This window comes from Chiloscyllium punctatum, chromosome 46 (assembly GCF_047496795.1).
Source record: "Chiloscyllium punctatum isolate Juve2018m chromosome 46, sChiPun1.3, whole genome shotgun sequence".
In the NCBI taxonomy this organism is placed as follows: Eukaryota; Metazoa; Chordata; class Chondrichthyes; order Orectolobiformes; family Hemiscylliidae; genus Chiloscyllium; species Chiloscyllium punctatum.
In genome coordinates this window covers 59,203,164-59,228,397 of record NC_092784.1, presented here as the reverse complement: position 1 = coordinate 59,228,397, position 25,234 = coordinate 59,203,164, and the positions used below count along the sequence as shown (strand labels likewise).

Genomic DNA, 25,234 nt, shown 5'->3' with positions numbered 1-25,234 from the left:
ACCCCCAACCCCCACCCCCTCCATCACCCTCACACCCCCCCCATCCACCCTCCAACCCCCACCCCCTCCATTCACCCTCCAACCCCCACCCCCTCCATTCACCCCTCCAACCCCCACCCCCCACCATTCACCCTCACACCCCCCTCATTCACCCTCCAACCCCCCACCCCCTCCATTCACCCTCCAACCCCCACCCCCTCCATCACCCACCAACACCCCCTCCATCACCCTCCAACCCCCACCCCCCCCATCACCCTCACACCCCCCCTCCATCACCCCACCCAACCCCCCCCACCACCCTCCAACCCCACACCCCCTCCATTCACCCACACCCACACCCCCCCCCCCATTCACCCTCCAACCCCCACCCCCCCATTCACCCCTCACACCCCCCTCCATTCACCCTCACCCACCCCCACCCCCCCTCCATTCACCCTCCAACCCCCACCCCCTCCATTCACCCTCCAACCCCCACCCTCCAATCACCCTCACAACCCCCCTCCATTCACCCTCAACCCCCACCCCCTCCATCACCTCCAACCCCCAACCCCTCCATTCACCCTCCAACCCCCCCCTTCATCACCCTCCAACCCCCACCCCCTCCATTCACCCTCACACCCCCCTCCATCACCCTCCAACCCCAACCCCCTCCATTCACCCCACACCCCCCCACCTCCTCCATTCACCCCTCACACCCCCACCTCCTCCATTCACCCTCACACCCCCCCTCCATTCACCCTCCAATCCCCACCCCCTCCATTCACCCTCACACCCCCCTCCATTCACCCTCACACCCCCCTCCATTCACCCTCCAACCCCCACCCCCTCCATTCACCCTCACACCCCCCTCCATTCACCCTCCAACACCCACCCCCTCCATTCACCCTCACACCCCCCCTCCATTCACCCTCCAACACCCACCCCCTCCATTCACCCTCACACCCCCCTCCATTCACCCTCCAACCCCCACCCCTTCCATTCACCCTCACACCCCCCTCCATTCCACCCTCCAACACCCACCCCCCTCCATTCACCCTCACACCCCCCTCCATTCACCCTCCAACCCCCACCCCCTCCATTCACTCTCCAACCCCCAACCCCTCCATTCACCCTCCAACCCCCCCTTCATTCACCCTCCAACCCCCACCTCCTCCATTCACCCTCACACACCCCCTCCATTCACCCTCCAACCCCCACCCCCACCATTCACCCTCACACACCCCTCCATTCACCCTCCAACCCCCACCCCTCCATTCACCCTCCAACCCCCACCCCCTCCATTCACCCTCACACCCCCCTCCATTCACCCTCCAACCCCCACCCCCTCCATTCACCCTCACATCCCCCTCCATTCACCCTCCAACCCCCACCCCCTCCATTCACCCTCACACCCCCCTCCATTCACTCTCCAATCCCCACCACCTCCATTCACCCTCACACCCCCCTCCATTCACCCTCCAACCCCCACCCCTCCATTCACCCTCACACCCCCCTCCATTCACCCTCCAACCCCCCTCCATTCACCCTCCAACCCCCACCCCCTCCATTCACCCTCCAAACCACCCCTCCATTCACCCTCACACTCCCCTCTGTTCATCCTCCAACCACCCCCTCCATTCACCCTCACACCCCCCCTCCATTCACCTCACACATCCCGCCATTCGCCCTCCAAACCCCCCCCTCCATTCACCCTCACACATCCCGCCATTCGTCCTCCAAACCCCCCCTCCATTCACCCTCACACACCCTTCTGTTCACCCTCCAACCCCCCCCGTTCACCCTCCAACCCCCCCCTCTGTTCACCCTCCAACCCCCAATCCATTCACCCTCACACACCCCTCCATTCGCCCACCAACCTCCACCCTCCATTCACCCTCACACACCCCTCTATTTGCCCTCCAACCCCGACCCCCTCCATTCGCCCTCCAACCCCGGCCCCCTCCATTGACTCTCTGACCCCCACCCCCTCTATTCACCCTCACACCCACTTCCATTCACCCTCCAACCCCCCCTCCATTCACCCTTACACCCCCCTCCATTCACCCTCCAACACCCCCTCCATTCACCCTCACACACCCCTCCATTCGCCCTCCAACCCCCACCCCCTCCATTCACCCTCACACCCCCTCTCTGTTCACCCTCCAAACCCCTCTCTGTTCACCCTCCAAACCCCCCTCTGTTCACCCTCCAACCTCCCCTCTATTCACCCTCCAAACCCCCTCTCTGTTCACCCTCCAACTCCCCCCTCTCTGTTCACCCTCCAACCCCCCCCATTCACCCTCACACCCCCCTGTCCATTCACCCTCACACCCCCCCTCCATTCACCCACACCCCCCTCCATTTACCCTCACACCCCCCACCATTTACCCTCACACCCCCCTCTCAATTCACCCTCCAAACCCCCTCTCAATTCACCCTCCAAACCCCCTCTCTATTCACCTCACACCCCCTCTCTATCAACCCTCACACCCCCCTCTCTATTCACCCTCACACCCCCTCTCTATTCACCCTCACACACCCTCTCAATGCTCCCTCACACACCGTCTCAATTCATCCTCCAACCCCGTCTCAATTCATCCTCCAACCCACCATTCCACATTCATCCTCCAACCCCTCATTCCACATTCACCCTCACACCAATTCTCTATTCACCCTCCAACCCACCATTTAAATTTCACCCTGACACCCCCCTCCACATTCACCCTTCAACCCCCTCTCCATTCACCCTCCAAACCACCATTCCACATTCACCCTTACAATCCCTCCACATTCACCCTCCAACGCCCTCCCCATTCACCCTCACACACCCCCCCATTCACCCTCACAAGCCCCTCCCCATTCACCCTCACACCCTCTCCCCATGCACCCTCCAAAACCCTCTCCATTCACCCTCCAAAACCATCTCCATTCACCCTCCCAACCCCCTCTCCATTCACTCTCACACACCCCCATTCACCCTCGCATTCCTCTCCCCATTCACCCTCCAAACCCCTCTCCATTCACCCTCGCATTCCTCTCCCCATTCACCCTCCAAACCCCTCTCCATTCACCCTCACACATCCCCTCCCCATTCACCCTCACACACCCCCTTCCCATTCACCCTCACACCCCCTTCCCATTCACTCTCACATCCCTTCCCATTCACTCTCACATCCCTTCCCATTCACTCTCACATCCCTTCCCATTCACCCTCACATCCCCCTCTCCATTCACCCTCACACCCCCCTCCCCATTCACCCTCACACATCCCCTCCCCACTCACCCTCACACACCCCCCTCCCCATTCACCCTCACACCCCCTTCCCATTCACCCTTACATCCCTTCCCCATTGACCCTCACACCCCCCTCCCCATTCACCCTCACACATCCCCTCCCCATTCACCCTCACACACCCCCTTCCCATTCACCCTCACACCCCCTTCCCATTCACTCTCACATCCCTTCCCATTCACTCTCACATCCCTTCCCATTCACTCTCACATCCCTTCCCATTCACCCTCACATCCCCCTCTCCATTCACCCTCACATCCCCCTCTCCATTCACCCTCACACCCCCCTCCCCATTCACCCTCACACATCCCCTCCCCACTCACCCTCACACACCCCCCTCCCTATTCACCCTCACACCCCCTTCCCATTCACTCTCACATCCCTTCCCCATTGACCCTCACACCCCCCTCCCCATTCACCCTCACACATCCCCTCCCCATTCACCCTCACACACCCCCTTCCCATTCACTCTCACATCCCTTCCCATTCACTCTCACATCCCTTCCCATTCACTCTCACATCCCTTCCCATTCACTCTCACATCCCTTCCCATTCACCCTCACATCCCCCTCTCCATTCACCCTCACACCCCCCCCTCCATTCACCCTCACACACCCCCCTTCCCATTCACCCTCACATCCCCTCCCCATTCACCCTCACACCCCCCCCTCCATTCACCCTCACACCCCCCTCCCCATTCACCCTCACATCCCCCTCCCCATTCACCCTCACACCCTCCTCCCCATTCACCCTCACACCCCTTCCCCATTCTGTAGGTCTCTGTTTGAGAAGGCTATCGAGGGCCCTACCATTAATTGTAGAAGTCCTGCCCTTGCCTGTGTTACCAAATTCCACACTTCACATTTATCCAAACTTAACTCCGTCTACCACTCCTCAGCCCATTGGTCCAATTGATCAAGCCCATTGGTCCAATTGATCAAGATCTTTGGTAATCTTAGAATGAAGTGGAGGGGTGAAAATGTTTTATTTCACTCAGTGTGGGCAGTGCTGCTTAAAATAAGTTTTTAACTTTTGTTCATGGTATTGCTGGCTGGACCAGCACTTCCTGCCCATCTCTAACTGCCCACTGACTTGAGTGACTTGCCAGGACCACATCAAGGGTGTTAAGAGTCAACCACAGGGTTACATGTAGACCAGAGTGGGCAAGGATGACACATTTCCTTCTCTGAAGGACGTGAGTGACCTAGGTGTGATTTTTTTTTCAAGAACTGACAATTGTACCATGGTTTTTTTTTAAAAAAAATGTCCAGATTTTATTGAATCACCATATGCCATGGTGAGATTTGAACCCCTGTCACCAAAGCATCACGCTGGGGCAGAAGGGGGTCAGGGTCACTAGACCTGTGACATTATAACTATGCCAATGTAGTGAAAAAAGTCAAAGGAATAACTTTCTTAAAAGGGAATTCAATGGTACTGGAGATAGAAATGATTGTAGGGGGCAGCAAGAGCAGTGGAATTGGGAGGTGGGGGGGGGGGCAGCGTCTGACTACAGGGAGAGCGCTTTCAAAGACCCAGCACAAGACACAAAGGACTGAATAACTTCCTTACGTGACGCATGTCAGTGTAGGTTTTCCCAGCTGTGTCGTGTACATGCTGTATGGATTGATATTGGGAGTACATTCAAAGCTTAGTTCATTGACAGTAAATCCACAGCAAAAATGTCTGGTTAAAAAGAAGGATTTATTCTGTTATGCAACAAGGTCAGCATCCAATTTATTAATGATTCAGGAGAGTCAATGCTATGAATGTAGGTTTGCTCGCTGAGCTGGAAGGTTCATTTTCCAGACGTTTCATCACCCTACTAGGCAACATCTTCAGTGGGCCTCAGGTGAAGCATTGTACATGATTCCTGCTTTCAATTTATATGTTTGGGTTTCTTTGTGTGGGTGATGTCATTTCCTGTTCTTTTTCTCAAGCGGTGATAGATGGGGTCTAACTCGGTGTGTTTGTTGATAGAGTTCCGGTTTGGAATGTCATGCTTCTAGCAACTCTATCAACAAACACACCGAGTTAGACCCCATCTACCACCCCCTGAGAAAAAGAATAGGAAATGACATCACCAACCCAATGAAACACAAACATATACATAGAAAGCAGGTATCATGTACGGTGCTTCACCTGAGGCCCACTGAAGATGTTACCTAGTAGGGTGACAAAACGTCTGGAAATGAACCTTCCAGCTCAGCGAGCAAACCTACATCCAGAACCTCAACCTGAGCTACAAATCTTCTCAAAATTCGCTAAATCAATGCTATAAATTAAACAGTGTACTGTCAGCAGTGAGTGGTTAAAAACATCCGATACATTTACTTTTTAAAATTATTAAATGGAATGTGGGCCTCACTGGCTGGGCCAACATTTATAGCCCCTCCCTAACTGCTCTGGACAAGGTGGTGGGAGCTGCCTTCTTCAACGGTTTCAGTCCTTGGGGTGGTAAAGACCACACACGGTGCTGCTATGGTGGATGTCCAGTGAAACTGAAGAAACAACAACCTATTTCCAAGTCAGGATGGTGAGTGGCCTGGAGGAGAGCTTGCAGGGGGTAAAAGTGTTCCTATGTATCTGTTGCCCTTGTCCTTTTCGGTGGTACAGGTCATGGATTTGGAAGGAGCTGTCTGAGGATCTTCGTGATTTTCTGCAGTGCATCTTGTAGATAGTACACACTGCTGCTACTGGAGCGTCGGTGGTGGAGGGACTGAATGTTTGGTGCCAATCAAACATATGCTTTGTCCCAGATGGTGTCGAGCTTCTTGAGTGTTATTGGAGCTGCACCCATCCAGGGCAAGTGGGGGAATATTCCATCACATTCCTGGCTTGTGCCTTGTAGATGGTGGACAGGATACAAAAGGATGTTAATCACTGTAGAGTTTCCAGTTTTAGCATTGCACTGCAACAGAAAAATCACAGAACCCCTACGGTGTAGAAAGAGGCCCTTCAGCCCAACTAGTCCACACTGACCCTCTGAAGAGTATCCCACACAAACCCATTCCCTACTACTCTTACATTTGCCCCTGACTAATGCACCTAACCTACACATCCCTGAGCACTCTAGCACGGCCAGTTCCACCTAACCTGCACATTTTTGGATGATGGGAGGAAGCCGGAGCACCCAGAGGAAACCCATGCAGACACAGGGAGAATGTGCAAACTCCGCACAGGCGGTCGCTCAAGTGTGGAATTGAACTCTGGTCCCTGGTGCTGTGAGGCAGCAGTGCTAACCACTGAGCCACTGCACCTCCCCGATACAAGCAATCTCAATGCAAAGCAAGGACAAACAAGACAAAGATATACCAGAACCTGAGTGACGCAGGTGTTCTGTGCTGCAATTCTTTTAATGTTTCTACATCTGTGAGAAGGATTGGGGGATGTGGGGCTTCACGGTGTCTCACTTTATAGTGGGGAGGAAGATATAGGTTAGTAAGAGCAGAATTAGTTCCAAGCTCCAATGGAAGGGTACACAGCTTCCTCTGGACACTCTCATGTAGCTGGGTGATGTGAGCCCTTGCAATCCTTCAGCAAAATGTGTGTGTTTCACTTCAAAGTTCAAATGTTAGGAATGGAGGCAGGGGAATACTAACCGGAACCACGTAATGAAAGGGACATCTTGCATTTCTACAACACCTCGCATGACCTTAAAATGTTGCAAACTGTCTTACAGCCAATGAGGTACTTCTGAAGTCTAGTCATTGGTGTAATACAGGAAACCTAGCAGCCAATTTGCACACTGCAAGCTCTCACAACAAGCAAAAATTGGATAATCTGGTTCAGGTTGGTTTGAGAATAAATATTGGCCAGTGCATTGGGGGTGATCTCCCAGCTCCCCTTTGAAATAGTGGTCATGGGGTCTTTTCAGCCCCCATGGAGAGTTGGAGGGTTTGATTTGTGTCTCATCCGAAATATGGGTCTGAAAGAAAGATCATGAGATGATTGCCTGCTTGAGGGACAGAGCCTGGATTGAAGCTGGCCAGATGGGACGCCAGCAAATCTCTCTCTGTGGACCGATCTACAAACAAACAAACAGTTTCGAGAATGCAGACGTAGAGAAGCAAAGCAGAAACAAACAATTATGTGTTTACCCTTAAACCACAGTCCAAGCCTCAGCTCGTATGCTCCTGCTTTCCTTCTCACTGCAAGTGCATGCACAAAACTCACAGGATGCAACCAAATTCGAGAAAGAATCCCAGACGGCTGGATCATCAGTGCAGACCGTTCCACCTCCTCTGTGCTCCTGTGCCTGGTCTCGGTTGATATCCCCAATGCAGGTCCACTTCACGTCTGAGCCTGGTCTTGTCACACACCATTTCGAATGATCCACGCTGCTTTTGAAGCTAAGCTGTGTGTTGAAGGTAATGACCTTCACGTTGTACACAGAGTACGTCATGGTGCAGTTGGATGGGAGAGTGTGTACAGAGTTTGGCCAGGTCTGAACCAACAGATCGCTCTGAAAGGAGTCTGCCACCCAGCCAGAGTATAAATCTGCAATACAAGGGCACATTCATGAAGCTCTCTACCTCTTCCAATCAGCCCATCGACATTCAACAGTCACTTACAAATCCAGGCAGGAGAACGAACTATAATAAAAGTGAACAGTGAGAAATGTGATACTCCAACACGTGGTTGAGATTGTCACAAGGCTCATCCCTTTTTTTGGTAAAAGCTGTTCCTTGGCTCGAGGAGATTCTGTCCCTGTTTTTTTTCAGAGGGGCAATCAACTGGGCCGGGCTCCAATCAGTCTGGTTTGGTACAGAGATGTAAAGGATTTTGTGAGGCCTTTTGTTTATATGTAAACAGATGGGACTCCAGGCCAAAGTGGTCATGCTTTAGAAGTGGCCCGTATAAAGAGAGAGGAGTGGTCAGCTCTCTAGCCGAGGTGAGCTGAGCAGTTTTAGTTTAGTCTTGAACTGGCAAGTTCAAAAGGAAGCTGTGTGGAAACTGTCTCTCTTTTCTGCCCTTCAACTTCAACCTGGAAGCATGTTGAAGGTTTTAAAGGGAGTTTGCTTATTGGGATTGTTGCATATATTCAGAACAACATAATTAAGTCTAGCTGGACAGGCTGAGTTCTGTCAGGGTTCATTATTCTGTTCTTTGTTTTTCATTGTGTAATTTTGTGAATAATGTTTTGTCTGTTTTAAAATCTAGTAGTCAACCTAGCTATCTTACTCCGGGTAATTTTCACTGTACACTTACCGAAATAAATTACAAAGTTAGGTTTGGGGCTGCCTGCTTAATAATGTTTTGAGTGGTCTGGCCTAGTCTATAGCAAGATAAATAACAATTCTATTGAAAGGGAGCTGGATGAACACTGGAGAAAGAAATGGATAAGTATGTTGATTGAGTGAGATGGAGTAAGGATGTGAGGGCTCATGTGGAACACATGCACTAGTACGGATCAGATGGGCTGAATGGGCTGTTTCTGTGCTGCACAGTCTATGAAATTCCATACAATAATACCTGCCTCTTCTAATTAGGATTAGACTTAGTGTCTGGAAACTAAGGATGCAAATGGGAGGCTGGAATTAAAATAGCTAGAGTGTTGGAATCCTCCCCAGCTACACTCAGTTATACAAAGAACAATACAGCACAGGTATAGGCCCTTCGGCCCTCCAAGCCTGTGCTGACACATTATACTCTTCCATACTAAAACTGTCTTCACTTACAGGATCCATATCCCTCTATTCCTTTCTTATTTACGTATTCGTCCAGGTGCTTCCTGAATGCTGCTACTTTATCTGCTCCCATCACTTTCTCTGGTAGCACAATCCAAGGCATCTGCTGTGTAACGTGTAGCAGCAGAAAGAGCTCGATTTAAGACTCATACAGTAAAGGGGAGATTTAATCAAGTTCAAAATTATAACCAGCTTTTAACAGATTAGAAAGAAGATAAATTGTTTGCACTAACAGGAAGGTGCAGAGAAGAATACAAATTGAAAGGTAATTGGTTTAAGAACACAACAAAGCCAAAGGAGAGTTTTTCTCTTTTTTTTAAATGCTGAGAGAGAGTTATTGGGATATGGAACATGCAGCCTGAGGGTTGTGGTGGTAGATTCAATTGGATCTTGTACTGCCAACACGCCTGAGTTGTCTCCAATCAGTCCACACCATTGCTCTGCTCCCACGGCCCCACACATTTTATTTACATCCAACAACCTTATGAAGTTGGCTATGGGACATAACTCTACAGGAATGGGACAGGTTTAAGCAGGAAGTAGGAACAAATTACTGCAGGTGTTGCTTTTCAAGAAAACATAAAATGCTGGAAATCATAGCGGGTCAGGCAGAATCCAGGGACAGGAAAGAGAGAGAGAGAAAAAGAGAGAGACAGACAGACAGAGAGTAAGCTACCATTTTGAGTTAAACTGCTCTCTCTCCATGGATCCTGTCTGACCCACTGTGTTCTCCAGCATGTGTTGTTAAACAGGAAGTGACTGTGAACTGGAACAGTTGGTAAGGAGCCAATGCCCAAGATTAATTTGGAGAGAGGGCGGAACAGGGAATCAGGGAGAAAGATTGTGAGAAAAGAGAGAGAGAGACAGTGACAAGTACCTTACCATCCCCAAATTTCCTGCTCTTCGCAAAACTGGTGAAATGTTTTCCAGCTGCTGATGAGAGGACGAGTTTACTCTGCCAGGGAGGGGTCTCCAGCTTTTCCCCGGTCGCTGCCTTGTTCAGGTTCACCAGGTCTTTGGCAAAAGAGGGTGGGATCAAATAATCGTAGACATGAGGATTATTGTACAACAACTGCGTACCTGCAAAAGGAAGCGCAGAGCCATTAGACGTTTCTGGATATACACACACCAATGCAACCCTTTAAATGAATAAACAATTAAAATAAAAATTTAAAGGCCAATTCAGAACATGTTCCTTTTCCCCTCGCACTGAAGAGGTTGGTGAATTATTCTGTCTTCCTGGAGGTTGATGTTTCACAGGACATAGGAGCCTGCTATTGAGTCTACATCACACACACACACAGTCCATTCAGCCCATCCACATCAGCAGCAGTACCTACCCCACTTCGAACCCCCATCTACTTAACCCCCTTCTCCCTCATGGTTATCCAGCTTCTTCGTAAAAACACAAGAACACAGCAAGTCAGGCAGCATCAGGAGGCGGAGATGTCGAGGTTTTGGGGGTAACCCTGGCTTGCTGTGTTCTTCCAGCCTCCTGCTTGGATTCTAGCATCTCCTTGTAAACACATCTACATTCTGCGCCTTGAGAGCTCTGAGGCCAAGGGTTCCACATAGTCACCGTTCTCTCTGAAAATGTGTGCGCCCCAAATATTTACCAATTTACCAACAGTAGGACCCCATCATTATGAGGCCTGAAGATCTACCGTCCCTAGGCCTCTTGGGCCAAACTGTGTCCAATGAATGTTGGTTAAGAATCCAGGTTGAATATTCTTTTTAAAAATACTTTAAAAAGCTACCATAGCTTTGTAAGTCCTTGCCGGGCTGCTCTGTCTTTAGATTGAGATCGGTAAAAACAATGACTGCAGATGCGGGAAACCAGATTCTAGATTAGAGTGGTGCTGGAAAAGCACAGCAGTTCAGGCAGCATCCGAGGAGCAGGAAAATCGACATTTCAGGCAAAAGCCTGGCACCAGCTTTAGCTCAGTAGCTACATCGATTTCTTTGAAATCTGTCTGGTCGCATGTTTGGGTCCAGTTAACTGCGGGCGCTGCCGGGCACTTCATTCCTTCAGTAACTTTAGATTGAGATGCTTGGGGATGGATTAACCAGAGGGTCGCATAGCCTCAGGCAAGAGAAGAGGATGAGAAGACAAGTCTATCATGGTAACCTCAGCCAGTGCAGGAATCGAACCCACACTGTTGGCATCACCAGCCATCCTGCCAACTGAGCTAACCAACCACCTAAAAATAGATAATCCCTTTGTAGCCCCGGAGTTTGATCGAACTTATTTCTAGTACAGGTCATTCTGTTATAACGTGCATTTCATTAACACAAATTTGCTATTTGATGAACTGAGGACAGTGTTACTAAAGCACAAACTTTTAAAACACGTGTTGGCTGTAACGCGATTGCATCGCCAACACTTCAAACGCTGTTTGTAAAGCACGATTTTTCTGTAGGACAACGTTGCACAAGAATGCAACCATCACATCATAGAAGAACCATCTGTACGGCAACTCCTAGCTTCCATGAGCAAATTGACATATTTAGGGAGGCCGTACCGTCTGTACCATGACTAACAGAGTCTCAAAATAGGGCTTTTCATTATCCTGAAGGTAAAGCAGCAATGCTGACTGAGTAATCCTCTCACCAATATCTTTAAACTGGTCATATCGGTAGGTAACACACAGGAAGGACTGTCCATTTTTCTCTCCATTGTGTGGCCAAATGTAGGATTGGTCAGTTCTGGGTGGGAAGTACGGAGTGCTGTGGACCAACCAGAAACCTTGTCTGTCATCCAAAAGGACAACTCCTGAGAATAAAACATACACTAATCAGGAAACACCTCCAGCATTCATATAGTTCAACTCACACTGGGTGAATTACTCTAGTCTTGGCACAAAGGAAGCACCAAGAACTGACATCCTGTCAGCCAGTGGTTTGAGTATTTGACTCTGAAAAAGTTGAGAATACAACAACCACCTGTATTTATAGAGCTCCTTTTACAGAGTTAAATGTCCCAAGGCATGGCAGAGGAACATCATCAAATAGGATTGGATGATGAAACAATAGATTAGATTACTTACAGTGTGGAAACAGGCCCTTCGGCTCAACAAGTCCACACCGCCCCGCCGAAGCGCAACCCACCCATACCCCTACATTTACCCCTTACCTAACACTAGGGGCAATTTAGCATGGCCAATTCACCTGACCTGCACATCTTTGGACTGTGGGAGGAAACCGGAGCACCCGGAGGAAACCCACACAGACACGGGGAGAACGTGCAAACTCCACACAGTTAGTCACCTGAGGCGGGAATTGAACCCGGATCTCTGGCACTGTGAGGCAGCAGTGCTAACCACTGTGCCACCGTGCCGCCCACATAAAAACGCATATTGCTGGAGAAACTCATCAGGTCTGGCTGCATCTGTGGAGAGAGAAGCAGAGTTAATGTTTTGTGTCCAGTGACCTAGTCTAAAGGTCGACATATCCATTGACTTCTTTGTCTAGGACCTGAAATGGTTGCTGGGTTTCTCCAGCAATCTTCGTTTTTATTTGGTCATGGACCAAGGTAGAAAAGAGATGACCATGCTGCATAAGAATCGAAAGAGTGACGTGTTTGTAGAGGATTATAGAGCTGGAGGAGGTTTCAGAGATAGGGAGAGAAAGGGAAACCATGGAGAAACTTGAAAACTGAATATTAGATTGGCTGAACTGAATGAAAGATGGATGATGAGAATGAGTACTTTTTTTAAAAACTTCATTTGTGTGATGTGGGGTGTCACGGGCTGGGTCAGCATTTTATTGCCTGTCCCTAAGTTGCTCTTGAGAAGTTGGTGGTGAGCTGCTTTCTTGAACCACTGCAGTCCACCCACTGTTAGGGAGGGGATTCCAGGATTTTGACCCAGCGACAGTGAAGGAATGGCGAGGATAGTGAGTGGCTTGGAGGGGAACTTGAAGGTGGTGATGTTCCCATGTAGCTGATGCCCTTGTAGATGGAAGTGGTCATGAGTTTAGGCAGCAGAATTCTCAAGGTGGCCAGAGAATATTGTAACAGACAAGTCCTGAGGTAACAAAACCTCAGCCTTAGACAAGGATGGAAACGAGGAATGACAGAGAACAGGCCAGAGAAATCATTGACTCAGTCATGTATTTCAAGTTGATATATAATGATGTAGAGTGGAGGCAGGGGAAAACGAGTTCCTGACATTTGAAACAAACACTCAGAATAATCAGAACATTTCTTCTGGCCTGGAGCTTGAGAGGAAACAGTACAATCCAGGTATTGCTCATCACCTTTCGTATGTCCACCATAACTGTTCGAGGAGAGGTGGATCTGGTCATTATAGAGCACATATGCTACTTGGTCCCTCTGGAAAAACAAAGCAGAGGAAGGAGATGAAGATAAAATCACAAAGCCCCACCAATTACAAATTTCAGCAGTGAAATGGATTCTCATTGCATTTTATGTTACAGGTAAGTGTGTTCTTGACAATGAAACCTATATCCCATGGAAGAATCACTTCAGAAATGATATTTGACCACACATAGAAAATGCCTGACCGACTGTGCTCTTTTTCAGCACCACACCTTTCAACTCTGATCTGCAGCATCTGCTGTCTTTACTTTCTCCCACACATGGAGAATGTCTGAGGGAATTAGAGTCACAGAGATGTACAGCACAGAAACAGACCCTAAGGTTCAACTCGTCTATGCAGACCAGATGTCCTAATATAATCTGGTCCCATTTGCCAGCATTTGACCCATATCCCTCCAAACCCTTTCTATTCATGTACCCATTCAGATGCCTTTTAAATGTTGTAATTGTACCAGCCTCCACCACTTCCTCTGACAGCTCATTCCATACATGCACCACCCTCTGCATAAAAACATTGCCCCTCAGGTCCCTTTTAAGTCTTTCCCTCCTCACCTTAAATTTGTGCCCTCTAATTTTTGACTCCCCCACCCTGGGGAAAAGACCTAGTCTATTTACCCTATCCATGCCACTCATGATTTTACAAACCTCAGCCTCCGACACTCCAGGGAAAACAGCTCCAGCCTGTTCAGCCTCTCCCCATAGCTCACATCCTCCAACCCTGGCAACATCCTTCTAAATCTTTTTTGAGTCCTTTCAAGTTTGACAACATCTTTGGGAGACCAGAATTGTACGCAGTATTCCAAAAGTGGCCTAACCAATGTCCTGTACAGCCGCAACATGACCTCCCAGCGTCTAGACTCAATCCACTGACCAATAAATTAAAGATCAGTGACTGGATGATATTTTACTAGACTGGCCTGATATATGGGCAAATCCTTTGGGTATGTACCGCTTCTAATTAAATCATTCTTCCCTCTCGAGTGGAGCTGAAAAAGAATTGAATGGCAACTTTTTAATTTCAGTGGAGGGGAGATCTCACTGAGAGCTGAACACTAATCCCTCAAAAACTGATGATCTGGTCATTATCAGATTGCTGTTTGGTGGAGCTCGCTGTGCACAAATTAGATATCGTGTCAGTGGCTACACTCCACAATGTACCTCATTGCCTGTAAAGTGCTTAGAGACAGCGGACATGGTGGAAGTTGCTATATAAACGCAAATGATTTCTTTCTCAAATCCACTGTGAGAAATGTCAGAATTTGGTTCCCTGGGCTGATTAACGTTTGAGCGCAAACCTGATACACTGCTCAACCCTGATAGTCAAACAACCCTTTAGTTACCTGTAGTTTGGATTTCTCATAGAGCTGCTGTAGAGTTCCTCCCACAGCAGAGCCTGTGTCATTAATCAATCGGTTTCCAGTTCTCCAGCCATTGCTTGAGGAGTCCATGTACATGTATTGTAAACCTGTTTCACTGACATGTTCGGGTAACTTGTAAACAATGTACCTGAAAGCAGATGGGTGGGTGGAGAGAGAGAGAGGGTTGGAGAGGGTTGGTGACAAATGTTAACTGCAAAGACAGCTTGTGTGATAAACACCACTCCACCATTCCCAGTCAGGAGGAGCTCACAATTCAACATCCGTCCTCACTCAGAACGCAGAGCTTGACACCATCCAGCCTGTTTGACCGGCACCCCATTCACCAACGTCAACATCCCCTCCCTCTACCACCCACGCTCAGTAGCAGCAGTGTGTCCCATCTACAAGATGCGCTGCAGAAATTCACCAAAGAACACTTCCATCTAGAAAGACAAATGCAGCAGATACATGGGAATACCATACCCTGCAAGTTCCCCTCCACTCACCATCCTGACTTGTAAATATATCTCCACTCTTTCACTGTCACTGGTTCAAATGCATGGAATTCCCACTCTAAGGGCATTGTGGGTCCACCTACAGCATATGGACAGCAGTAGTTCAAACCCACCTTCTCAACAGGCAACTAGGGACGGGTAACAAATGCTGGTCTTGCCAGTGATATTCATATGCCTTTAAAAATCTTAACACAGGATTACACCCCAGAAACAAGTCGAAAATTGACAATCGTTCCAAGAAGGGGAAGTTCCAATTGTGTAATATTAATGATGTAATTGTGTAATATTCTGATAAAATTAATTCTCAATCATAGAAACCAAGTGTTGGCTCGGCATTTAGCATTGATGGAAATAACAATTACAATTACAAACAATGTCCAAAGTGTCACTGAGTCACCATCACAGGTTCACAAGGACAAGATTATTGCCTTTCTATGTTAATAAACTCAAACATTGAGGGACAGGTTTTGTGAAATGATCAGTGGATCGGAGCCAAAACACAAGTCAGTCGGACAAAACATGATTGCTGACAATTTAAATCTCAAATTCAGGAAGAGGTTATAGAGTCAGAGTCATACAACATGCAAACATTGGGGCTACACCGTGGTTAGCACTGCTGCCTCACAGCGCCAGGGACCCGGTTTCAATTCCCGCCACAGGCAACTGTCTGTGTGAGTTTGCACGTTCTCCCCGTGTCTGCGTGGGTTTCCTCCCACAATCCAAAGATGTGCAGGTTAGGTGAATTGACCACGCTAAATTGCCCGTAGTGTTAGGTGAAGGGATAAATGTAGGGGAATGGGTCTGGGTGGGTTGCGCTTCGGCGGGGACTTGTTGGGCCGAAGGGCCTGTTTCCACACTGTAAGTAATCTAATCTAATCATACCCTTTGGTCCAACCAGTCTATGCCAACCAAAATCCCATACTAAACTAATTCCACCTGGCTGGGCTTGGCACATATCCCTTCAAACATTTACAATACATTACATTACAGTGTGGAAACAGGCCCTTCGGCCCAACAAGTCCACACCGACCCGCCGAAGCGCAACCCACCCATACCCCTACATTTACCCCTTATCTAACACTACGGGCAATTTAGCGTGGCCAATTCACCTGATCTGCACATCTTTGGACTGTGGGAGGAAACCGGAGCACCCGGAGGTAACCCACGCAGACACAGGGAGAACGTGCAAACTCCAGACAGTCAGTCACCCGAGGCTTGTTTCTTGTTTATGTACTTATCCAAGTGTCTTTTAAATGTTGTAACTGGAGCCACATCCATTACTTCCTCTGGAAGTTAATTTCATATGTGAACCACACTGTGTAAAGAAAGTTGCCCCTCATCTTTTTAAAATCTATTTCCTCTCAGCTTAAAGATGTGTCCCTTAGTCCTGAACTCCCCCACCCGAGGGAAAAGAGAGCTGCCATTCATTTTATCTATGCCCCTCATGATTTTATAAACCTTGATAAGGTCACCCCTCTTCTTTGCTACACTGCTAGAAAACATTTTTTGACTCAGTAACAAGGCAAGATTATGTCAATCAGTTACTGAGTTAACAATCACGTGTGAAAATGGAGCTGGCATTACTGAAATTCAAAAACCTCAATGAGCTGGAGGAAGAGAAGGAAATGGTCAGAGCTCAGAGAGGAACCGCTATCACTCAGTGAGGAGACAGAATGGAGCTTCAGTGTGGAACTTCTGCTTTTGTTGATGTTGCACCATTACTCTGACAGTTTGTGTTGACCGCTCCGTCCAAATCAGCCCAACATTATCACTTCCCGATACTAGTCAGCTACTGGCAGCACTATCACATGCTGCAAATCTTTGCTTGTCAGCACTGCCGAGGCACAGGCTGTAGCTGGAGACGGGGAAGTACTGTACAAGGGGACAGATAGGAGGTGAACCTTTGTCCCCTCCAATTTCACCTTTCACTATCTTGACAGTAACACATTGACTGATCACCACAGTCTGTGGCCATGGCTAGAATTCTCTTTATTTGTTTATAGAAATACTCATAAAAACTGGAAAGTCTGTTTTCCACCATCTGAACCCACATCCCCAGTTCTGAGGAAGAGTCACTTGACCTGAAACGCTAACTTTGATTTCTCTTCACAGATGCTGCCAGATGTGCTGAGCTTCTACAACAATTTCTGATTTTGTTGCCACAGCATTAGCCTGAATTCTCAGTGTCTAGTCCAGTGACATAGTCCCTCTCCCTCATCACATATTGTATGTGTTTTATATTTTTACTGATTGAGCTTTCATAAACCACTCCTGAGTTCTTTTGGTGGCACAGTGGCTCAGTGGTTAGCACCGGGTTCGATTCCACCATTGGGTGACCACTTGTTTGGAGTTTGCATATTCTCCCCGTGTTTGCGTGGGTTCCCTCCAGGTGCTCTAGTTTCCTCCCACAGTCCAAACATGTCCAGGTTAGGGTGGATTGGACATGGGAAATGGTCCATAGTGTTCAATGATGTATAGGCTAGATGGATTAGTCAGGGTAGCTGTGGGGTTACAGAATATGGTAGGGAGCTTGGTCTGAGTGGGATGCTCTTCAGAGGGGCAGTGCAGACTCGATGGGCTGAATGGCCTCCTTCCACCCTGTTGGGATTCTGGGATTCCATGGAGTTATCTCCCTAATCAAGTGGTCTTTTCCTGTTTCTCTGTACAAAAACAGAAATTGCTGGAAGAACTCAGCAGGTTTGGCAGCAGCTGTGGAAAGAGAGCCAAGTCCAGAACATGTTTGTGTTGTCTCTTGCTGCTCAGAAAGGTCACTTCTCTTGTTTTCTTGGTCCTTATTTGAACAAGTCACAGATGTGGCAAGCAAAATGTTTCAACTTACCAGTCCACTGGCTGCCCATCGTCATTGTAACAGGAAATGTCAGAGGTAGCAAAATACACAGAGCAGGTTACAGTCAGACAGGCAAGTGCAGACCAGTAATTGGAGTTGGCCATCTGAAAGACAAGAATGTCCAAGACTAACAGGCTGGAAATATACCTCTTGCAGCAAAAATCAACATTCATTGCATTAATTTCCACTGAATTTATCCGACTCCATTGCAATGCTCCCCTTCCCTCCATAACTGTGGTCCCTTGATATCCAGAGTTGGTATTATCTAAATGACTATCACTTTAAGGCTCCCCACTCTTTTCAATGATGTGGAGGTGTCAGCGTTGGATTGGGATGGTCAAAGTCAGAAGTCAGATGACACCAGGCGATAATCCAACAGGTTTATTTCAAAACTTGTGATTTCACCTGTTGGACTATCACCTGATGCTGTCTGACTTCTGACTTTTCACTGTTAGTAGAAACCTGTTCTAATGCAGCACTAGCCTACAGCTGGACGTGTGTTTAGATCAGAGTGGTGCTAGAAAAGTACAGCAGGTCAGGCAGCATCCGAGGATGAGGAAAATCGACGTTTCGGACAAAAGCCCTTCATCAGGAATAGAGGCATTCCAGCATCTGCAGTCCTCACTTTCGCTGACTACATCTAGAAAAAAATGAATTTAATACACGCCGTGAAAAAAATGAATTTAATACACGCCGTGACGTCGAGCCCTTCTTCCGCCGCCTCCACCTCCGAGCTTACTTTTACAATCAGGACTCCCGCCCACCTTCCGAGGACCCCTTCGCCCACCTCCAACACACTGCATCCACCTGGACACCCCGCGCTGGCCTATTACCTGCCCTCGACCTCTTCATTTCCAACTGCCACCGGGACATTAACCGCCTCAACCTGTCTACCCCCCTCCCCCACTCCAACCTCTCACCCTCACAATGCGCAGCCCTCCAATGCCTCTGCTCCAATCCCAACCTCACCATCAAGCCAGCGGATAAAGGGGGCGCAGTGATAGTCTGGCGCACTGACCTCGACACTGCTGAAGCCAAACGCCAACTCAAGGACACCTCTTCCTACCAGCCCCTCGACCATGACCCCACCCACCATCACCAAACCATCATCTCCCAGACCATACAGAACCTCATCACCTCAGGAGATCTCCCACTCATAGCTTCGAACCTCATAGTCCGGGAACCCCGCACTGCCCAGTTCTACCTCCTTCCCAAGATCCACAAGCCTGACCACCCTGGCCAACCCATTGTCTCAGCATGCTCCTGCCCCACTGAACTCATCTCTACCTACCTTGACACTGTCCTATCCCCCCTAGTCCAGGAACTCCCCACATACGTTCGAGACACCACCCACGCCCTCCACTTCCTCCAAGACTTCCGTTTCCCCGGCCCCCAACGCCTCATCTTCACCATGGATATCCAATCCCTCTACACCTCCATTCACCATGATCAGGGCCTCCAAGCCCTCCGTTTCTTCCTCTCCCGACGTCCCCAACAGACACCTTCCACCGACACTCTAATTCGTTTGGCCGAACTAGTCCTCACCCTTAACAATTTCTCCTTCGAATCCTCCCACTTCCTCCAGACCAAAGGGGTAGCCATGGGCACACGTATGGGCCCCAGCTATGCCTGTCTCTTTGTTATCTACGTAGAACAGTTGATCTTCTGTAATTACACCGGCACCACTCCCCACCTCTTCCTCCGCTACATTGATGACTGCAGTGGCGCCACCTCGTGCTCCCGCGAGGAGGTTGAGCAATTCATCAACTTCACCAACACATTCCACTCTGACCTTAAATTTACCTGGACCATCTCTGACACCTCCCTCCCCTTCCTAGACCTCTCTATCTCCATTAATGATGACCGACTTGACACTGACATTTTTTACAAACCCACCAACTCCCACAGCCAACTGGATTACACCTCTTCCCACCCTACCTCCTGCAAAAATGCCATCCCGTATTCCCAATTCCTCCGCCTCCACCGTATCTGCTCCCAGGAGGACCAGTTCCACCACAGAACACACCAGATGGCGTCCTTCTTTAGAGACTGCAATTTCCCTTCCCGCATGGTTAAAGATGCCCTCCAACGCATCTCGTCCACATCCCGCACCTCCGCCCTCAGACTCCACCCCTCCAACCGTAACAAGGACAGAACACCCCTGGTGCTCACCTTCCACCCTACCAACCTTCGCATTAACCAAATCATCCACCGACATTTCCGCCACCTCCAAACGGACCCCACCACCAGGGATATATTTCCCTCCCCACCCCTTTCCGCCTTTTGCAAAGACCGTTCCCTCCGCGACTACCTGGTCAGGTCGACGCCCCCCTTCAATCCACCCTCCCATCCTGGCACCTTCCCCTGCCATTGCAGGAATTGCAAAACCTGCGCCCACACCTCCTCCCTCACCTCTATCCAAGGCCCTAAAGGAGCCTTCCACATCCATCAAAGTTTTACCTGCAGATCCACCAATATCATTTATTGTATCCGTTGCTCCCGATGCGATATCCACTACATTGGGGAGACTGGGCGCCTCCTAGCAGAGCGCTTTAGGGAACATCTCCGGGACACATGCACCAATCAACCACACCGCCCCGTGGCCCAACATTTTAACTCCCCCTCCCACTCTGCCGAGGACATGGAGGTCCTGGGCCTCCTTCACCACCGCTCCCTCACCACCAGACGCCTGGAGGAAGAACGCCTCATCTTCCGCCTTGGAACACTTCAACCCCAGGGCATCAATGTGGACTTCACCAGTTTCCTCATTTCCCCTTTCCCCACCTCACCCTAGTTCCAAACTTGCAGCTCAGCACTGTCCCCATGACTTGTCCTACCTGCCTATCTTCTTTTCCACCTATCCACTCCAACCTCCCCCCGCCCCCAACCTATCACCTTCATCCCCTCCCCCACTCACCTATTGTACTCTATGCTACTTTCTCTCACTTATCTCTCCACGCTCAGGCTCTCTGCCTTTATTCCTGATGAAGGGCTTTTGCCCGAAATGTCAATTTTACTGCTCCTCGGATCCTGCCTGAACTGCTGTGCTCTTCCAGCACCACTAATCCAGAATCTGGTTGCCAGCATCTGCAGTCATTGTTTTTACCTAGGCATGTGGCAGAGCACTTACCACGTTAACATCCAAAAAAGTGGAAGAATGCTCCAGAAAATCCAACCTCATTCATTTGAAATGTTATGTCACAAGTTGCTTAATTTAAAACTAGCAACACAGAAAAGATTTATCCCGTGCAGTAATCTGTCAAAATTCAAGTGGTCAAGAACTATTTAATGTAAAAATTAACAACTTTATTTCTTAAAATATAACAGAGAATAATTAACTAACAACTATTTACAAGTCTTTCCTCTTACCTATCTTTTACCTTCCCTTCTATAATATTAGCCCGATAAAACTCCCGATTAAGATTTACAAAACAACACTTCTTGTCTGAAAACCAAGCCCCTTTCAGTTTCCTCTGAATTCGTGTCTTCTTCTTCTTAGGAAGTCTGCTCCACAGGTTACTGATCTGTTCGGGTACCTTTTAACAGATCTATTTTTCTGGGCAGTGTGCAGATGTCATTGGCTTGTCAGTTCTCCTCCCAACTGTTCAATTTTCCCCGGTCTTATACCCCCAAAGCATCAGATTGTGTCACTGGCTTTTTAGATTATTGATATACTCAATTCAAACTGGACTGGAATTTGGTATTTTTCAGGGTATAATTTAAACTGATTGGCCTAATCCAAATCTGTTTTGTAGTTTCCAGGCAACTAGCTACCCCAGTAGCTGGAGCACATGTTACACTGTGTCTTATTGAGAACACTTGGCGCTGTCACTGCTAGCTTTTGCTCTCTTAAAGGTACAGTACACCCACATCTTCATAACAGGAACAAAAACAAAGTTGCTGGATGAGCTCGGCAGGTCTGGCAACATTTATGATGAGAAATCAGAGTTAATGTTTTGGGTTCTGAGGAAGGGTGACGGACACGAAACGTTAACTTGGATTTCTCTTCACAGATGCTGCCAGACCTGCTGAGCTTCTCCAGCAACTTCTGTTTTTGTTTTAGATTTACAGCATCCGCAGTTCTTTCAGCTTTCATTGAATTGAATCCAAGTGATCAATCTGGAAACAAAAAGCTGGTGTCAGTGACAGTGACTGTGTAGCTCTTGGATGATCACAAACTGCTGATCCAATTCAACAATGTCCTTCAGGCACTCACGTTTGGTGCTGGTGCCTGGTCTCAGCATATATATAACTCCATCAAGCTGTGCGTGGATCCCCGGTACGCAAACACCAAGTGTCACTACATTCTGAGGTTCTACCTGTCCCCGGTGTTGCGAAGGATGGGCCTGGCCTCGCTGCTGCGTTACGCTCCGAGTAGTTGGACCATTCCTTATCACCTGTCCTTCGTGGAGAAGTTTATGAAGAAAAACCCCTTTGACCACAAGTCCATCAGGAAGTGGTCAGCACGTAGTGTCCTTGAGACCCTTCGGGAAAAGGAGAGGGTGGATCCTGTCGAGCGGTTCCCTGAGCTGACTGTCAAAGCCATTTGGCAGAATGCCTCATCGCCAGAGCTTTCCAACAAGCACCAAGACATGGCTTGGCTTGTGGTGAGAAGGGCTCTGCCTGTGAGATCCTTTATGCACGCCCAGACTCTCAGCCGCACCGCATGCTGCCCTAAAGCGGCTGAGGGGGGGACAAGACTGTCACACACCTCCTTCTGGAATGTGCCGATGCAGAAGAAGTCTGGAGAGGAATGCAGTGGTGTTTGTCGAGGTTCGTCCCGAGCAGCGCCGTGACGCGGGACTCCGTGCTCTACGGTCTGTTCCTCGGGACGCACACCGAGACGAACATTAACTGCGCCTGGAGGATCATCAACTCAGTGAAGGATGCTCTCTGGGCGGTCCAAAACCTGTTGATCTTCCAGGTGAAGGAGTTGACCCCGACTGAGTTTTGCAGACTGGCACATTCCAAGGTCCAGGACGACGTTCTGAAGCTTGGGGCAGCTGCCACCAAAGTGCGGTGGGGAAAGACCACTGTGTAACATCTGCCTGCCTAAGAACAGGGGGCCCATGCAGTAAGGGGGCTCTGCTGACCCCCTGCTAAAAATGTGGATAATAATCGTACAGACCTGTATATATGAATGATTACTCTGTCTCTGTATGCAAAGAAATGGAATGTTTATGCGTGTATGGCATGACCAATTGTACAGATCATCAAAATATTTTATGAAGAAAGAATATTTTTGAAATAAAAAAAACCTCCAGCCCCACACTACAATACGGTGGATATTAACTGCTGAGAACATGCTAGGAACAACACACAAAGTACAGGGGATAGGCACAGGATTGTCAACAGATTTACCTAGTCTGGCCTGCAAGAAAAAAAGTGTGAGCAAATCCCTGGTCATTCTTTAATTAATGTCAACTTTGTGACCATGACCATCTCTAGATTGTTTAAACTTGATGACTACCCAGCACTGACTTACAGAACTAGAGACATGGACAGACAAGAGGTATATAACCAGAAGTTGCCCTCCCACTGGAATGTCTCAATAAACAATACACACCTCACCGCCTCTCCATAAAGAGTAAGGTGACTGAATCACAATATATTGCTGAGTGTCGGGTACAAATGCTGTGGGAAAAAAAAGCAGTTGTGTCAGATCCGAATTGTAATGGATGTGTGCAAGTTCATTTTGAACAGAAGTCGAGAGGGGGTGGGGGAGGGGTGCAGGCGAGGCTGTACGATTGAAGAGCAGGAACAACAGGAGGCAGTCTACAAAGAATTCAGATTGTGTTTGGGGGGGGGGGGAAGGCCCTCAATTGACTTCTGGAGTCAAAGTTAACTTTGTACAGCAGAGTCCAACACCGGCATCTCCAAATCAACACAACACGGACAGACACACCGACAGACAGACACACACACATAAACACAGACACAGACACAAACACAGACAGACACACACATAAACACAGACACACACATTAACACAGACAGACACACAGACACACACATAAACACACAGACATAAACACAGACACACACATAAACACAGACAGACACACATAGACACAGACACAGACAGACAGACACACCGACCCACACACAGACAGGCACACACATAAACACAGACACAGACAGACACACACATAAACACAGACACACACACACACAGACACACACATTAACACAGACACACACATAAACACACAGACATAAACACAGACACACACATAAACACAGACACACACATAAACACAGACAGACACACATAGACACAGACACAGACAGACAGACACACTGACCCACACACAGACAGGCACACACATAGACACAGACACAGACAGACAGACACACCGACCCACACACAGACAGGCACACACATAAACACAGACACAGACAGACAGGCACACACACACACAAACAAAGACAGACACACGGTTTCCCTGTTGCAGTCGGATGACCAGGTCCCTTTGACCTCCCTCTCACTCAGTGTTAACCCTAGTTACCGCGCTCATGTGTGGTGTGTGTTTTCAGCGTGGAGTCTGTGCCTGTCGGATCCTTACCCCTTCAGCAGATGGCCCCTTTCATCGTCAGAAAGTTAACACCCAGCTCGAACCCTTTCTTTAAAGACTTCACACAGTGTGTCACAACAGAGGCTTTGGACTCACATCTGTTTGGAAGAGTCCATCTGAAACTCTGGGAGGGTACTTGGTATTGAACCAAATATCAACAAGACTAGTTATGTTCCTGCTTTGAGGATTTCTCCACACATGACACAATGCATTTTTTACTCACTCCCCTGCTCGGAATGTTTCCTGAACGAGTCGCTACTGAGCACCGAGTGATAATGAGACAAAGTTGGGAGCAGTTTAAACAAGTTGAAATACCAGATGTCGGTTTCACTCCGTCTCGGTAGGTGTGTCTTCACAAAGTGCCAGACCTTCACACAACAACAAAACGAAATTGTTTTACTGACACAGTCTTCCTCGTCAGCCCAGGTTTCGAAGTGTAAGGACTGGCAGATAGGATCATCAGCAGCATGAGGTTAAACAAGGTTTCACTTTCAGTCATTACAAACTAGCCTCTGTCCATCGTGTTGGTGATGTGGAAGCGCCAGTGTTAGACTGGGATAGACAAAGTTAAAAAATCACACAAAACCAGGTTTATTTGGAAGCACTAGCTTTCAGACCTCTGCTTCTTCATCAGGGGC

At 48.6% G+C, this 25,234-nt stretch overlaps 1 protein-coding gene across 4 annotated transcripts; it reads right to left on the bottom strand.

Annotated features, from left to right (window-relative positions):
* Nucleotides 1-5,237: 5,237 nt before the first annotated feature.
* Nucleotides 5,238-24,932, bottom strand: LOC140468164 (deoxyribonuclease-2-alpha-like). 4 transcript variants are annotated; one of them, XM_072564384.1, is made up of 8 exons: nt 24,588-24,877; nt 23,588-23,655; nt 18,013-18,125; nt 14,641-14,806; nt 13,219-13,294; nt 11,573-11,734; nt 9,844-10,041; nt 5,238-7,771 (listed from the first exon to the last, which is right to left on the bottom strand). In XM_072564384.1, exons 3-8 carry the CDS (start codon nt 18,123-18,125, stop codon nt 7,374-7,376), a joined length of 1,113 nt encoding a protein of 370 aa, XP_072420485.1. In that variant the 5' UTR covers nt 23,588-23,655; nt 24,588-24,877; the 3' UTR covers nt 5,238-7,373. The 4 variants fall into 4 exon arrangements, with proteins under 4 accessions (XP_072420485.1, XP_072420486.1, XP_072420484.1 ...); XM_072564386.1 differs by lacking the exon at nt 23,588-23,655 and having other exon boundaries at nt 5,239-6,115; nt 7,372-7,771; nt 24,588-24,876; XM_072564385.1 differs by lacking the exons at nt 23,588-23,655; nt 24,588-24,877 and adding an exon at nt 24,912-24,932.
* Nucleotides 24,933-25,234: the final 302 nt, after the last annotated feature.

Coding starts and splice junctions, on each gene's coding strand:
- LOC140468164 (XM_072564385.1), bottom strand. CDS start 18,125: ATGGCCAACTCCAATTACTGGTCTGCACTTGCCTGTCTGACTGTAACC. Junction 13,295..14,640: donor ATGAGAAATCCAAACTACAG/GTAACTAAAGGG, acceptor TTGTTTTTCCAG/AGGGACCAAGTAGCATATGT. Junction 10,042..11,572: donor TGACCAGTTTAAAGATATTG/GTGAGAGGATTA, acceptor TTCCTTTTGCAG/GTACGCAGTTGTTGTACAAT.